Source organism: Ipomoea triloba, chromosome 11 (assembly GCF_003576645.1).
Source record: "Ipomoea triloba cultivar NCNSP0323 chromosome 11, ASM357664v1".
Taxonomy (NCBI): domain Eukaryota; kingdom Viridiplantae; phylum Streptophyta; class Magnoliopsida; order Solanales; family Convolvulaceae; genus Ipomoea; species Ipomoea triloba.
In genome coordinates this window covers 886152-902674 of record NC_044926.1, presented here as the reverse complement: position 1 = coordinate 902674, position 16523 = coordinate 886152, and the positions used below count along the sequence as shown (strand labels likewise).

The 16523-nt window shown below is 38.1% G+C and overlaps 4 protein-coding genes across 6 annotated transcripts; 3 read left to right on the top strand and 1 right to left on the bottom strand.

The window, feature by feature from the left end:
- The first annotated feature begins 1552 nt into the window (after positions 1-1552).
- On the top strand, positions 1553-4529 carry LOC115997286 (pentatricopeptide repeat-containing protein At3g03580). Its single transcript, XM_031236818.1, has one exon. The coding sequence runs from the start codon at positions 1587-1589 to the stop codon at positions 4218-4220; it is 2634 nt and encodes an 877-aa protein (XP_031092678.1). The 5' UTR covers positions 1553-1586; the 3' UTR covers positions 4221-4529.
- A 419-nt stretch (positions 4530-4948) lies between these two features.
- Positions 4949-7009, top strand: LOC115996466 (pentatricopeptide repeat-containing protein At4g02750-like). The gene has a single exon (XM_031235690.1). It carries the CDS (start codon positions 4951-4953, stop codon positions 6925-6927), a length of 1977 nt encoding a protein of 658 aa, XP_031091550.1. The 5' UTR covers positions 4949-4950; the 3' UTR covers positions 6928-7009.
- A 2418-nt stretch (positions 7010-9427) lies between these two features.
- Positions 9428-11829, top strand: LOC115995744 (DNA-directed RNA polymerases II and V subunit 8A-like). Of its 3 annotated transcripts, none has more exons than XM_031234866.1 (5): positions 9428-9586; positions 9870-9957; positions 10623-10777; positions 11235-11317; positions 11538-11829. In XM_031234866.1, exons 2-5 carry the CDS (start codon positions 9885-9887, stop codon positions 11647-11649), a joined length of 423 nt encoding a protein of 140 aa, XP_031090726.1. In that variant the 5' UTR covers positions 9428-9586; positions 9870-9884; the 3' UTR covers positions 11650-11829. The 3 variants fall into 3 exon arrangements, with proteins under 3 accessions (XP_031090726.1, XP_031090728.1, XP_031090727.1); XM_031234868.1 differs by having other exon boundaries at positions 9833-9957; XM_031234867.1 differs by having other exon boundaries at positions 9428-9590.
- LOC115995743 (BTB/POZ domain-containing protein At5g17580-like) lies at positions 11816-14247 on the bottom strand. Its single transcript, XM_031234864.1, has 3 exons — positions 14065-14247; positions 13783-13852; positions 11816-13584 (listed from the first exon to the last, which is right to left on the bottom strand). Exons 1-3 carry the CDS (start codon positions 14100-14102, stop codon positions 11971-11973), a joined length of 1722 nt encoding a protein of 573 aa, XP_031090724.1. The 5' UTR covers positions 14103-14247; the 3' UTR covers positions 11816-11970.
- Between the last annotated feature and the right edge of the window lie 2276 nt (positions 14248-16523).

Here is a 16523-nt window from a genome sequence, read left to right as displayed (position 1 = left end):
CTTTTTTGGTTAAATATTTATCTAATAATAAAACACTATGGATTTGCATCATTTAATTATACTAAATATAAATACTGATATAATTTCCATAATAAGTTTTAAAACTTTTTTTAAAACATAATTCAAAAGAGTTAATTATAGCAATGGTCCTTCGACTATGTTGATTTTTCAAAATTAGTTCCCGACTTTTAATTTGAACAATTTTTTTTTTTGAGTTCTACTGACTCGGTTGAGACTTCGACTGAGATTATATTCATATATATAGCGTATAGGATATGAGAAATATGAGTAATAATACACTATACAGGTGAACATACAACTTTACCCCTTCATTTGACCTCAACTTAACCAAAAGTTGACGAAAGGACCAACATTGGAAAGAATTTGAAAGTCAAGGAATCTAAATTGTCCAAATTAAAAGTCGGGGACTAATTTTAGAAAATCAACATAGTCGGAGGACTATTGCTGGAATTAACTCTAACCGCAAATTATATGGTGGACCATGGTCCACAAAGCATTGTGGACCATGATCATAGCTGATACTGCAATTGTGTTGAACGGATACTGCAGTTGTGTTGAAAATATACTGTAGTTATGTTGAAAGGAAACTGCAGTTGCACGGAACAGAGGCCATTCATCCGTTCAACACAACTGCAGTATCCATTCAACACAACTGCAGTATCTTTTCAACACAACTGCAATATCCATTCAACACAACTACAGTTCCAGATAGATGACACGGCCTCTGTTCCGCGCAACTGTAGTTACCTTTCAATACAATTACAGTATCCTTTCAACACAACTGCAGTATCAGTTCAACATAACTGCAGTATCAATCATGACCCATGGTCCACAGTATAAAAAAATTGAAAATATACCCCCTAAATACCCACCTACCAAATGAGAATAAAATATATATTATTTTGTCCAATCGTGGTGAGGGAATATCGTCTTTGTGAGCAAGAAAATATCACAGAAAATTTTAAGTACAAAATTTAATCAACATATGTATGAAATATTTGATAGATAATTGTCATATATATACATTTTTTTTTTGCAATAACAATAATATTATTAATAATAATGGAGAATTATTTGGTATTTCATTAATTTTTTTGCATTTTTTTTTGAGTTCTACTGACTTTGTTACAATGTAGTATCTGTTCATAGCTACTTTCTCAACCTACTGAAGCACAAAGAGTCAATAGATATTTTTATTAATAGTTGGAGAAGTGGTTGAGGATGAAGGGGATAAAACTCTTATTTTATTAAGGAATGAGTTTTGCAATTAATGGTGTATTCAGAACTCATAGTATTGTTCTAAAAATCTGTCAACCAACAATAAGAATGACTTTGATACTCATTCCTGATAGTTAACCCTGTCAACCAAACACACCCTAAACATAGCAAGAATGTATGAATTTCTCAAAATATGGGGTATGTTTTGATACTGAATCAAAATGAAGGGGCCGAAATGTATTTTTCTCATAAACTATATATACACCGAAGATTCAAAATTTTCATACCGCTTCGTCCATGAACACTGCGAAGCTATACGGACTAAAACGAAGAAGCCAAGACTCTCTATGACTCCATATACTTTAATCGCCAAAGCTTTGTCTATGACAACAAACCCAAGAGATCTACACAAAGTTCACGCATTTATAATCCTATCGGGAAAACAACAGTCTGTATTCTTTTCCGGTAAGCTCATTTCCAGGTACTCAGAGTTCAAAGACCCTCTCTCTTCGATATCCGTTTTTCGCTTAAATTCACCTACGGAAAATGTTTATTTGTGGAATACCATCATTAGGAGCATGAATCATAATGGGCTGTTCTCTATGGCATTGGAGTTTTATACCCAAATGAGAAATTCAGGAATTAAGCCGGATAATTATACTTTCCCTTCAGTTATTAATTCTTGTGGTAGTTTATCTGATATGGAGATGGGAAATAGTGTTCATGATCATGTGTTGGAAATGGGTTTCGAGTCGGATTTGTATATTGGCAATGCTTTGATTGATATGTATGCTAGGATGAATGATTTGGGGCGTGCGTGGAAAGTGTTTGATGGATTGCCTAGCAAAGATTTGGTTTCGTGGAATACTCTCATTTCAGCGTATAGTGCCAATGCGTATTGGGAGGAAGCATTGGAGGCTTTTCATCAGGCTAGATTGTGTGGTTTGGTGCCTGATTCTTTTACTGTGTCGAGTGTTCTTCCAGCATGTGGGGGCCTGGTGAAGGTTGGGGAGGGGCAGATGGTTCATGGGTTGGTGGAGAAGATGGGGACTAAGAAAGATATGAATCTTAGTAATGGGTTGCTGTCAATGTACTATAAGTTCGAGAGGCCGATGGATTGTCAGAAGCTCTTCGGTGAGATGACAGATAGAGATACAGTTACCTGGAACATCATGATTTGTGGGTATTCACAGTTGGGTTTGTATAATGAGTCAATCAAGATGTTTCTAGAAATGGGTTGTGAATATAAACCCGATTTGATGACACTCACTTCTGTTCTAAATGCTTGTGGTCACGTGGGGGACTTGAAGTTGGGGAGGTATATTCATGACTGCATAGCGAGGAATGGATATGAATGTGACGTTACAGCTAACAATATTATAATTAGCACGTATGCAAAATGTGGTGACTTGATGGCTTCAAGGGAAGCTTTCCGCAGCATGAAATGCAGGGATTCGGTGTCATGGAATTGCTTGATTAGTGGTTATGCTGATAATGGATTCCATAAAGAGGCAATAGAGCTTTTTAAAATGATGAAGACAGAAATGCTTCCTGATTTTGTAACTTATGTGACTCTTCTATCAGTCTGTACTCAATTGGTAAACGTAGGTTGTGCAAAGGAGCTCCATTGTGACATAATTAAGAAAGGATATGAATCCATGACTCTTCTTGGCAATGCTCTGGTGGATATTTATGCCAAATGTGGACAGATGGAGGATTCTCTCAAACAATTTGATAACATGAATTCTCGAGACACTGTTACGTGGAATACTATTATTGCAGCGTGCAGTCATTCAGAGGATTGCTCCATGGGATTCAGAATGGTTAGGAGAATGAGACTCGAGGGGATGATGCCAGATGTGGCTACAATTTTAAGTACTCTGCCTTTGTGTTCCATGCTTGCTGCCAAACGACAGGGTAAAGAAATGCACGGCCTGATTCTGAGGTTTGGTTTTGAGACTGATGTCCCTGTTGGGAATGCATTGATTGAAATGTACTCGAAAAGTGGAAGCTTGAGGAACTCGGTAATGGTATTCGAGAGCATGAAGACAAGAGACATAGTCACTTGGACAGCAATGATCACTGCATATGGAATGTATGGCGAAGGAAAGAAAGCTCTGAGAGTTTTCGAGGAGATGAAGCAAACTGGCATTGTTCTTGATCACATTGCATTTGTTGCCATCATATATGCATGTAGCCATTCAGGTCTGGTACAAGAAGGCCGCGCTTGCTTTGACCAAATGAAGAGAAACCATCACATTGAGCCTAGAATTGAACATTATGCGTGTATGGTAGATCTGCTGTCACGATCTGGGCTCCTAGCTGAAGCAGAGAAATTTATTCTCTCAATGCCATTGCAGCCCGATGCCAGTATATGGGGAGCTCTGCTTAGTGGTTGTCGAGCAAATGGAGACACCAAAACTGCAGAGCGTGCCTTACACCATCTCTCTGAATTGAACTCAGACGATCCAGGCTACCATGTCCTAGCATCCAATATGTACGCTACATTGGGAAAGTGGGACAAAGTGAGAACGATAAGAAAATCTCTGAAGGCGAGGGGGCTGAGAAAAGACCCTGGACGTAGCTGGCTAGAGATACACAACAAGATTTATGTTTTCGGTACTGGAGACAGGTCCTTTGAACAGTACACAGAGGTCAATAGTCTGTTAAGGATCCTTTATGGCCTGATGGCTAAAGAAGGCTATGTTGTGAACCTGAACTCTGTGTTGCATGATGTTGATGAAGATGAGAAGATAGACATGGTTTGTGAGCACAGTGAACGGCTAGCCATAGCGTTCGGGTTAATAAACACGAAACCTGGTACTCCTCTGCAAATAATGAAGAACCTCAGGGTCTGTGGGGATTGCCATACTGCAACCAAGTATATATCCAAAATTGTACACAGAGAGATACTAGTAAGAGATGCCAACAGATTTCACTTGTTCAAGGATGGTACATGTAGTTGTCGAGATCTTTGGTGATGGCTCTTCCAAATGTTGGGGTTATACCTCCACCCAATGGGCCTAGCTGGTGAGGTTAGTCCAACAACCCACATTGATGAAAGATAGACAATCAGAGATAGGATTGCACTAAGAAAGTCTTGTGCGATACACTTGCTCGGGGGAAATCCCCAGAGGACCACAAGGAGGTAAACCAATATCTATAGCTGATTGACTCAAACCAAGAAGGTTAATAGAGCGCTCTCGCTTGGAGTGGAACATGTAACCTTGTGATTACCAAGTTAAGATCTTGACCAACTTAGTTAGGGTTGTCTGTCGTTAAATATTACAAAGTGATAAACATTGGTTATATAAAGATTAAAGAGTGTAACAATTCTTTTTTCAATGTATGTTAATATAATTCAAATCTTTTAATAGTTATACCATGGATTAGAGTTCGTATTGCAAGGTGTACCTATGTTCATTTACATAGTAAATATTAACAATTTAAATTGTGAACATTCAATATATAAATTGTAAACATTCAATATGTAAATTGCGTATTTTGGACTCAGGTCCACCTAATAATTTGTCCAAATCTTTTCCTCCCAAAAAAGAAGTAACTGACTTTGGTCTTAAAGTACTCTACTTACTGGGCCTTGCTGGATCAATGGGCCAAGCCCAAATCAAAGAATCAGTGGCAGCCCAATTGATACGTAAACACACTTGAATCTTAATCATTAGCATTTCCATGCTCGAGAGGATCCATATCATGTATAGAAATTATATAAGGTTAATTACATTCATAGATTTGAAGTTTGCAAAAGCTACATTTCTGAATCGTAATTTGAGTTACAGTTCAAGCCCGTTGTTCAATTCGAACTCAAGAATAACCAGGTATTTCAAGGAAGGCGATGTGCAAGCCGCACGTAAACTGTTCGATGAATTACCCCTGAGAAATGTGGTGACTTGGAACTGCATGATTTCTGGGTACATTAGGAATGGGATGATCCAGCAAGCTCAGGAACTCTTCGACTCAATGCCAAGCAGGAATGTCGTGTCTTGGACAGCGATGTTAAGTGGGTACGCGAGGAACGGAAGGTTAGAAGAAGCTAAAATGTTGTTTGATTCAGTTGGGGATAAGAATTTGGTGTGTTGGAATTCGATGATTTCAGGGTATGTGAGCAATGGGAGAATTGCAGAAGGCAGAGCATTGTTTGACACAATGCCAGCTAGGAACACTACTTCTTGGGCAATCATGATTGAAGGATATTTTCAATATGGAGATGTGATTGAAGCTGAGAAGTTGTTTAACAAAGTACCAGAGAAAAGTGTGTCTGTTTATAATGTCATGTTAGCAGGTTATGCAGAAAGGGGGAATGTTGAAGATTGTTTTCAGTTGTTTGTAAAGATGGGCACCCGCGATATTGCTTCTTGGACTAGTATGATTTCGTGTTTGTTAAGAGCTGGGAAGGTGGTAAAAGCTAGAAGCCTTTTTGATGAAATGCCTGAGAAGGATATAGTGGCTTGGACTGCAATGATGAAGGGTTATTTGGATAATAATCAGATTCAGAAGGCACAGGAACTGTTTGACAAAATGCCCAATCGGGATATTGTTGCCTGGAACTCGATGATTAGCGGCTATGCTCAAAATGGGAATCTGCAAGAGGCTCTTGATCTTTTCAGGAAGATGCCAAAAAGGGATGTAGTGTCATGGAATTTGATTCTCCTTGCATATGTGCAACAAGGCGACTTGAAAACCGCTAACAAATTCTTCGAGGAGATGCCTAGGAAAGACGAAACCTCTTGGAACACCATGATTTCTGGATTCCAAAACGAGGAGGTTCTGTTTTACTATCTCCACATGCTAAGAAATGGACTTAAGCCCAACCAAGGAACCTTCCCCAGCGTAATATCCATGTGCGGGCTTCTTGCTCTGCAGGGCTGTGGCCGCGCTGTTCATGCTAGTGCTATCAAAAGCGGCCTGGAAAATGATATCACGATTCTCAGTTCATTGATTTCCATGTATTCTAGGTGTGGCTTTATAGATGATGCAGCCTGCGTGTTCCACAAGATGAAAAATCGCGATACAGCTGCATGGAACGCCATGATTGTTGCACAAGGATACCACGGCTCTGCTACAGAAGCTCTCAATCTTTTCCATTCAATGCTTCGAGATGGATTTGAACCCGACCACATAACATTCATGGGGCTCTTAGCTGCCTGTGCTCATTCCGGGATGGTTGATAAAGGCCGGGAATATTTCAACTCGATGCAGAAGTCATGGAATGTCACCCCAAAACCCGAGCATTACGCTTGCATGGTCGATCTCCTTGCCCGATCAGGCTCGTTATCAGAAGCCTTCGAGTTTGTTAAACGATTGCCAGCCCACGTCCCAACATATGCTCGGGAAACGTTACTCAGTAGTTGCAGAGTCCATGGCAGCTTCAAGTTAGGTGATTTTGTGGCAAAAGAGTTTCAGACAATTTGCCCTTCTACTGTAGGGATGTCTGTGCTGTTATCAAACACATATGCCTCAAGAGGGATGTGGGGAAGTGTTGCAGAGGTTAGAATCAATCTCAGAAAAAGCCAATTAAGAAAGGAATTGGCTTGTAGTTGGATTGAGGTGAATGGCTGTTTCTCTCAGTTTGTATATAATGATAAATCCCATCCCCAATCTGGGGAAATCTACACTGAGTTAGAGAGCCTTTCTGTCCTCATTGAGAATGTGGACGCAGTTATGTATTGAGTATGCCATTGTCATTATATTTCTGGACTTGTGTTCAAAATACACAATTTACATACGGAATATTCACAATTTATATACTGAATGTTTGCAATTGACATACTGAATGTTTAGTATATAAATTGTGAACATTCAGTATGTAAATAGACACGAGTCCACCTTGTAAGGTGGATCCGGGTCCATGGTATAACTATTGTCAACCTGCATAGCTATCCAAGTTTGAGCTTCTGCTTAGGCTCGCTAGAGGAGAAGCCAAACAGGTTATCTCCAACTTTAAAGCAACTTGTAGGCTCGCTAGAGGAGAAGTCAAACCGGTTATCTCCAACTTTAAAAAAACTTGTAGGCTCGCTAGAGGAGAAGTCAAACCGGTTATCTCCAACTTTAAAGCAACTTGTAGGCTCACTAGAGGAGAAGTCAAACCGACTATCTCCAACTTTAAAGCAACTTATTACAATTTCCTTCGATCGACTAGTTACCAATAATCAACACACTATACTCTACATGTCTAAATGATATTGGTTTGCTCGGTCCATAACAATAGTTCCTTTTTCCAAGTATAAATACTAGTTCTTTGTAATGTAGAGAGATTTCAAATTCATTATTTGACATGCAAACATTGTACTCTAGGCCACCCAGAATAAAATGGAGTTCTATCTTCATCTCCAGTTTATTAATATGATATAAATATTTCCTTTAATATTACATTATTTGATTAGTTGCATATATACTAAAACACTTTGTCAATATATAAGAATATAAAATATTCTTAATCCATCTCAAAATATATAGCATCTCATACAATCACTTTCATTTTAATATATACCATTCCATTATATTATGTCCTCCATTGAAACCTCAATAATGACAAGATAATATATACAAAAAAAAAAATAAAAATAGAGGCCGGATATATCAGATCACATACTAAATTTCCCTTAGATTAAACTAACCGATCCGACAAGGCAGATTATATTATATTCCTTCGAGTGGCTGCATGGCACGCACGCATCACGTGCGTCGCCCTTCAATTCTACGCTTCCGCGCGGCCGCCGCCGCCGCATTTCACGGCAGCGGCGGCGGCGGCGACTGCTTCTCAGCACTGCTACTTTCCGATGACGATTTTTCAGACATCGAGCTCCGCATCGACGTCTGACGGTTCTCGGCGCTCTTCCCGGCCGTACTCCGCTTTATGCACGTGTAGAAATACGTGACGACCCAGAACACCCACGGCGACCCGATCATCACGAACGCCACCGCCAGAAACCATGGCTCCGCCTCGCTCGGGTAGAAAACGTAGATCCCGAGAAACACGCCGCCGGCCGTTACGAATACGCACAATAAACAGGCGATCAACGGGACCCTAATGTCCCCTTGCCGCTCCTCCATATATCTATTCCCCGCTCTGATATGCTCTGATCTTATTCCCTCTAATCTCTTTTCCGTTCAGGAGCGGTTATCCTCGCCGGAAATTCACTCAAACCTTCACATTACAAACAAAAAAAAAAAACAAAAAACAAAAAAAATCAAGAATAAATTCAGATCACAGAAGGTGAAGCATGGAGTTTCTCGGAGTGGTGGAAGGGATTATTGAGGATTGGATGTGATGATGATGATGATTACGTAGTCAAATACATGGATGTTCGACGTATGTTGTACGTAACATTCCATGCATGCAACGTAACGTTGTTGGGAGGGAAAGGTAGAAGCCAACCTAATCTGGTGTTTTTGTTTTGGTGTGGGAATTCTTATTATTAGTATGGTGTCAGGGGGGAGATGAAGAAAATGTAGAGAACACAACAAGAGAAAAACATGCATATCATCATTGGTCCATAGTTGTGATATCGACTCATCATTTCTCGATCTGTGCGTGGGTTTCATCGGGTGCACATATATGTATGGTTTTGGTGTCATGTTTTTTAAGGCACGTAGGATCAAAACACATTTTTATTTTGTTTGCCCACATTATATATATTATTATGTCTACTCTTAGAAACATTTTTAAAGAAATAATCAATATAATTCTTATATATAGTTGTGTTCACTCTCATATGATTTATATGAGTTGTTTTATTTTAATTTGAGTGATTAAGTGTATGTTTAATTGGTTCACATAAGAGAATTGAAATCAGAATAGGAATCAAATACTTAGATAATTGGTTCACATAAGAGAATTGGGCTGGTCCTTGTTGGCTATTCAAGCCCATGTTGTGTTAATTGGCAAATTATTTTGTAGACCCGACTCCATTTTGCAAGGTAGATTCAGATAAAAATACACAATTTATATATTGAGTGTTCACAATTTATATATTGAATCACAACTAAATATTCATTGTTCACAAATTGAATTATAAATAATGTAAATTGTGATCATTTAGTATGTAAAGTCTGTGGTATAACTATTGTACTATTTAAGTATGGGCCAGGTTCCTCAAAAAAAGAAGAATATGGGCCAGGTTGGATCCGAATTATATAATCCGTAGTCCGGATTATGTTGACGTAAAAACCCAACACCACAAAGGCATAATTTCCCTGCCGCCATAACCGGTTTGAGGATTTTTCTTTTCCGGCTTCCTCTGGACTAGTGACGCCGTGACGGCGACGAACGTCTCTGTCTTCTCTCCGATTCTCAGTACCAGTGAATCCGTTACTCCGGAATCTATAGGCAGGCAATTTATGCACTCTTTTTTACTTTAATGTGGAAATTTGTTCGCTAGTTTTCCACTGCTAAATGCAGAGGAAATCACTATGAATTTGTAGTTTTGTTCATGTTATTCTTGGTGCAATGGTGGTGTATAGTGTATGCTGTTATGTTTAACCCCTTCGATTCGAGTATATCTCGACCTTAATCTAAGTTTTGTCCGTATATAATAGCTCAGTATCTCTGTTGAGAGTTGCGGCAATTGTGCAGGCTCTTAATTCGTGTTCTTTGCCCACCTCTCCTTTAGGAAATTGCTGTCAAGATGTCTGGTTTTCACTTTGATGATATTGTCAAGGTCGTTCAAGTGGATGCTGATGGTAAAAAGTATGACAAAGGTATCATCTTTTTAAAGAACTCTACACTATCTTGATACTTGACAGCAATGGCAATCATTATACCATGGCCTTGTGACATAAGTTTCATTTTTAATATACAGAAAGTTTATTTTTAACAGGAAAAATTGTAATTTATGACATTCCATAATATGTCAATTATTAATGTCACTCCTGAATTATTAGTGGTGTAAATGTTGCGGCTCAATTTTTAAAACACTACATATATTGCCCTTCCCGTACTGTACAGGAGGAAAATTGAGGGGCAACATTTACGCCACTCATCATTCAGGAGTGACATTGATAATTGGCATATTATAGAGGGGCGTAAATTACAAATTTCCCTTTTTAATATGTTGAATGTTATTTTTTGAAGTTTTTTTTTTGGGTATTGAAGGTTCATTTGGTACACAAAAAATGAACCTTCAGTATATTAAAAATGAACATTTATCATGGTCCACGCTGCAATGTGGACCAATATGGACCATGATCCCTAGTATAATTTGCCCAGCAATGGGTGCTTGGGGTGATTGCCATAGTGCCATCCTGATATGTGCATGGAATTTCTGTTGACAGATATTAGATTTGGCTATGTTGATAGCTCATTTGCAATTGAACACTCTTATCTTTTTTTTGCTTAAGTTTTTTTTTTTTCTTCTTCCCTTCAGTTTCTCGGCTTGATGCAAAGAGTCAAGATGGTAAGACAGATATAGTGCTAGATATCAACTCGGAGCTATATCCTGTTAAGAAGAATGAGTTGTATAGGATGGTGTTATCACAAACTCTTGCTTTAGATGGTTCAGCTACTGGTAGCAACCCCGAGGTATCCCGCTCTTTTACTTGCTTGCTTGTATATAAGTTCCTTTTTTTTTTTTTTTCTTTTTTCTTTTTTTCAACCTAGTAGGAGTGTTGGTCAAGCATGACTTAGCCATTATTCTGGCTGTGAATTCTTAAAGTTCCTGTTATCCTTAGATTTTAGTATGTTGCATAATGCATAGCCGTTAGTGACTTCTCAAATTTTGACTTTGGAATTCAACCATTCATCTTCCGCAACTTTCACTGACAGTCTAAGTTAGCAATTGAAGCTGTTAAGGTAAATATTGCCTGTTGTGTGGTTTTCTTGATGTCTGAAAATCACCATTATGTCATATACTTATTGAAGCAAGTAATGTTCTTTGAAATGATTGCCTTTCAGATTACTAAACTTTGGTTCACTTAGCATTCAAGCTTTTGGCTTTCTTACAACTTATAAAGTATTAAATAAGTACCTATGTTTGCAGGGCAAGATGAAATCGCTTGCGGACAAATTTGAGTATGTCATGCATGGACTGTTATATAAGGTTGCAGAGGAGTCATCTAAAGTGTATGTACTATATCCCTTTTTCTATTTCATTTCTTTATTCTCTCTTCAGGTTGTTTATAGCAACATAAGGTCACCTTTAAACTGTTGGATATAGTTACTAGGCAGTTTTTCTCTTCATACATGAAAAAAGAAGTTGCCGATAATAGCGGTGTGAAGTATAAACTTGCAATTTTGCCTGTCCACTCCACTGATTGAATCTTTGTCTTTTCTGTCATCTTAGGGTGGCATATATTTCTTTTGGAGGACTTCAACTGAAGCTGAGCAGTGAGCCGCTGAACATGCACAAATTTAAGCTCGATCAAAGGCTGTTTCTTCTTTTGAGGAAAATGTGAATTCTGTTATATGAACTATCATTAGTTTGGCGGCTCTTTTAGAAAAAAAAAAAAACAATTTTACTAGGAAAGAGTCCTTTCTTTTGTAATGGTACATGGTTGAAGAATATTAGGCTGTTAAATGCTAATCTATTTGTACACTTTCCCCGCTATCTTATATATGAGGTTGCCTTTGAACTATGCAAGTTACTGATTTGACATTGATATGAAGATAATTTTACGTTTTCGCAATTGTAATGATAATGAAATGGTCAATAAGTGAGCTAAAACTGGGAAAATTTTATAGGTTCAGAAAAGCAGGAGGCTGGTCTCTATGCTCTACTATCTTGGATGCACCTTTTTCTTCTTCACATGGCAGTTGCTGCAATCATGTGTGCTGGTAATGCACCCGAACTTCCTCTTCATTTCTTTCCACATACTCAACTTCTCGTTTTTAAGCTTACTACTACTGCAGCAGCCTTTCTGAATTTCCATCCTCATTATATTGCATTCCCGCTCTAGCTCCAACACCTTGTTGCCCATCTTTTCCATCTCGGCTCGTACCTCGTCTTCGCTGTTGCTCACCCTCACGGGTTCTTCCTCTTCTTCTTTGTCGAACTTCAACAACCCGTGATCGGAAGTCTGAATTTCCTTGGTGATTGTGTCTCTCAGGTGCAGCTGCCCCGCAAATAGAATCTGCACCACCAACCGCAGTGGCAACCAGGCGCTCTGTGCAGCGTGTTGACAGGCTTCGGGGGACAATTTGTTGCAGTCGAGTACGTTACAGACCTGCTCCCTCTCCCATTGTGTCAGGTGTTTGTGCTTGTCCAAGTAGATTTCAATGGCTCTGTATATTCCATCTGAGTGTCTCTTCGTTTCATCTGATACCGAGGCTGATAACTCTGCAAGTGATGTAAATGTATCCACCTTCAAGTCTATGTCACTGGCAACCTCGGCCAAGAATTCTTCTATGAGTTCTGCAACTTTAATCAATCCAGATTTCTCGGAACTGATGTAATTGTGATAGTAGTTCCTCACTATCCTTTTTACACACTCGGTATCATACTTTTCGTCTTTAGCATATCCCTGATAAGGTATTAGCAGGTCCTTGACGGTTGCCTGGTCAAGCTGTTTCCCGATCCTGAGCTCTAAACCATCTCTGCATTCAGCGCTAGCGTCCAAGGATATTGCAGACTGCAGCATTTCGAAGAGTGATGTGCTTGAAATCAGCCCTTTCTCGCGAGGTAATACTCTCTCCACCGCTTCTATTATTTCTCTCATCGAATTCCTCTTGTATGCTGTGGAATCATCTTCTCCTCCTTTGATGCTATTATGAACCCAATTCTTAGCATATTGACATAATGATGCAGCGATATATTCAGGGTGAACATTGCGTCGGACCATTTCACGCATGATGGGCTCGTAAAGTCTGATAGACAGTATAGTCAAGTCCTCCGATTTCCAATCAAAGAGCCTCCTACTTACATTTGGTCTGTAAGCATTCTCCTCGCCCTCGCTGTCATCCTCGTGTGTCGCCTTCTTCGCTGCAGGTTCTCCAAGAAACAATGGATTATCCAGAGCGTGACTGATAATCGCCTCGGCACAGGCATCAACCAACCTGAGCTCCACCGCTTGGTGAAAAACACTCTCTGCAGATTTGAGGGCTTTGATGGATTTGTTCCAGCTAGAAAGCACATTGTGCTGAAAGTAGACAAGAGCCATCCTGAGAAGATTGTTGGGCCGGTGATCCTCAGTCATCCCGAGGTGGTGAGTGAGGCAGTAAACCTGAACAACGTTCTGCGCCGTGAGGGTGATCTTGAAGCCATGGCAGAACCTCGCCACAAGCTCGAGGGTTTGCGGATCAGTCGGGATCTCCCCCAGCAAATGGGATAGATCATCTTCAGGGTTCTTCCTTAGCAATGCAGCTACCTTTGCAGATTTGTCAGCAAGAAGCTCCTAATATAGTAATATGTTACTCAAAGTTTAGTAAACATAGTAGTACTTGAGGATGCAGCTAATAATATTAAATGATAGGTCAAAAGATCTATTCTATACTTGAGCTAGGTTTTCTTCGAGTAAGAGTAAAATTCTGCGGAATTATCCGTGCAAAATCTTTGGCGGGGATACCAAATGTTGTATATAAACGTAACATACCTTGTTGAATGACAACGGCACTCCACCTATTTGTAGTTGAACATCCAATGATGCATTTTCATTTGGTTTCCTAAACAGAACACCCAAAAACGACAATTACTCATAACAGTCTTCCTAACTTCAACTCAAAAAGATTGTATAGTTTCACTTAAAGATTTCCTAAACAGAACACCAAAAAACAACAATTACTCATAACAAGTCTTCCCAACTTCAACTCAAACAGATTGTATAGTTTCACTTAAAGATTTGATCGATACTACGAATATGCACATTCCATTTTACCTGGATGAGAGTCTTATTATGTCTTTCTTAGTAGCCATCAGATCGATCACATCCACATTGCCTCTGCAACCTCATGCCTGTAATCTATATCTAAGAAACCAAATCTCTTGTAAAAATAATGTAAATATATGAAGACAAAAACATTAAAATATCCAAAAATTTACCAGAAAATTTATGTCTTGTCGATCCTTTAGCTCGGACGTCTGCATTGCATGTTGATTTGCCTTTGTGAAAAAATATTTTAATTTTTTTTAAAGGATTTTTCTATTCCTTGAGGTTTTAGGTAAAGAAGAACTGAAGATTCAAACGCTCAAACCGTAAGAATTGGATTTTTCTGTTATTTAATATTAAAAAAAAAATCTTGACAACTCTCTCTGGAAATTAAAAAATAAAAATAAGAATCCGCTTTGGTTGACGTAATTATTTAATTTAATTACTACTTAAATTACCTCGCCGAGGGAATTAAGACTGCGGATTATAGATAATTAATTGGCTGAGGCAACTGGGGACAGAGGTTAATTAAGAAATGGTCAAATGTACCTCGGATATGTCGAAACATATATACTTTCATTCACGTGAGGTCTGCAGCCGTTGCAGGATAAGGTTTATGTGAAATTCTTATTCTAACTGCTGATAGAGGATTATAAAGAGGTAAATTAATTTAGATTGTATTTGATCGGTTTAAATTGAGAAGGACAATAGACAAAATCTGAAATATTATGATTGCCAAGTCAATTGTTCAACTAACTCAGCTGGTAGGGGTGTGCCTTCGGTTAACCAAACAATTTTAACCAAAATTTTTAAAGCTTTAAATATGAATCGAACCGAATTTTGTATTACTAAATTAATCGAAACGAAATTTTTTTAGTTAAATTTTTAAATAATTAAAATAATACCTATAATTATAAATCCAAATGCTTCAATACCTATGATAATAAATTCATAACTTCAATACAAAATTTAAATCCAAACATCCATAGTCCATACAGATTTCATTTTAGTGATTTTACATTATATATTTATTTATTTATGTATTTAAAATTTCAGTTAACCGATAGTTTCGAACCGAATTAATCATTAACCGAAATTTTACAAAACCTCCAACCATTAGCCGAACTGAAATATTTTGATTAAAAAACGGTTAACTGAAATTCTTTAGCCTGGTAACCAAACTTTTACCGAAGTTTGCATATCCCATCATGAGTTGGCTCAGACACTTTTATTGCTGTTTGACAATGACATGGTGCATAACTGCGTACATTATATGTTAAGATATGAGAGGATTATAGTAATTTTGGATTGTGCATGATTCCCACGCTTGTCATTACTTGGATTCATGGATTGTGATGTGACATTGATGTTCAAAGCACAATATGATGTAGTTCGGGAGGAATTTGTCCAATAAAAATTTGAGAAATAGATTAAAAATGGTAAAAATGGAATGAAATGAACACAAATATTTGAACAAAAATATGTAAACAGTAAACCTATACTTTCTCATCTAGGTATTAACTATTAAGTATCAAGTCCTTAGCACTTATTCTCGGTCAGCTTGTAAGATCTTTATGCTTATTTTCAGTCAAGTGTTAAGTGTTAAGTCTTTGACCAGGTTTTCACCTCCAAAGTTTCATCATTGCAATTCAAATAGCACGACTCCGAAGACCGTCAGATAGCACGCCCAGACAAATTGTATAAAAAGTTTGGATGAAGGGAAAACGTGAATACATTCTCATTTGATTGATAATCACACTATCTCTTTGATCGAACAGATTTTTACTACGTTTGCTTGTACTCCTAATCTTTACAAGAAAGACCTTAGAGTATGATTGTAGGGTTTAAATTGGACTCACTTTAATAAAACTAATTGTCTAAACACCCTTATTATGAACCTAACACTATAGTGCACTTCCAATCTCCATTTCCCCAATATATATCAAAAAAAGAGAGTAGCAATTCTCATACCTGAAGATGTCTCGAAAGAAGTGACCGAGTGAGTAGAACATGCCTCTTGTATTTGAAGGTTAGAGTTTTCGTTCAAATCCGTTGTATAAAGTCTTCCTAATAAGATTTACTCTCCTCTATGTCGTTGACAAATTATTACACAAGAATATTGTTTACTAAATATACACTTTCAAATAATGATGACAAAAATTTCTCTTTATCAAAAAAAATAGAGAGTAGGTGGTATGAATAATGCAGATGATTGCAATCTCATCTATCATATACACACGGGTAAAAATAAAATATACTGGCATGACAGCAACGTTAGACAATTGACAGAATCTTAAGATGGTGAAATCGAACACCCTTAAGACAACTACTTGCATGACAGCAACCTTAGATAATTGACCTTTTGAGTTGAAAATTTCAGATGAAAATCAAATGCCTGATTCCATTCCCACTTGTTTTACAATTCTAGGGGTCAATCAAGAACATCATAGATGAGTAGATGACAGACC

Coding starts and splice junctions, on each gene's coding strand:
- LOC115997286 (XM_031236818.1), top strand. CDS start 1,587: ATGACTCCATATACTTTAATCGCCAAAGCTTTGTCTATGACAACAAAC.
- LOC115995744 (XM_031234866.1), top strand. CDS start 9,885: ATGTCTGGTTTTCACTTTGATGATATTGTCAAGGTCGTTCAAGTGGAT. Junction 10,778..11,234: donor CTACTGGTAGCAACCCCGAG/GTATCCCGCTCT, acceptor CTATGTTTGCAG/GGCAAGATGAAATCGCTTGC. Junction 11,318..11,537: donor GCAGAGGAGTCATCTAAAGT/GTATGTACTATA, acceptor CTGTCATCTTAG/GGTGGCATATATTTCTTTTG.
- LOC115995743 (XM_031234864.1), bottom strand. CDS start 14,102: ATGGCTACTAAGAAAGACATAATAAGACTCTCATCCAG. Junction 13,853..14,064: donor ATAATAAGACTCTCATCCAG/GTAAAATGGAAT, acceptor TGTTCTGTTTAG/GAAACCAAATGAAAATGCAT. Junction 13,585..13,782: donor TGCCGTTGTCATTCAACAAG/GTATGTTACGTT, acceptor TTACTATATTAG/GAGCTTCTTGCTGACAAATC.
- LOC115996466 (XM_031235690.1), top strand. CDS start 4,951: ATGTATAGAAATTATATAAGGTTAATTACATTCATAGATTTGAAGTTT.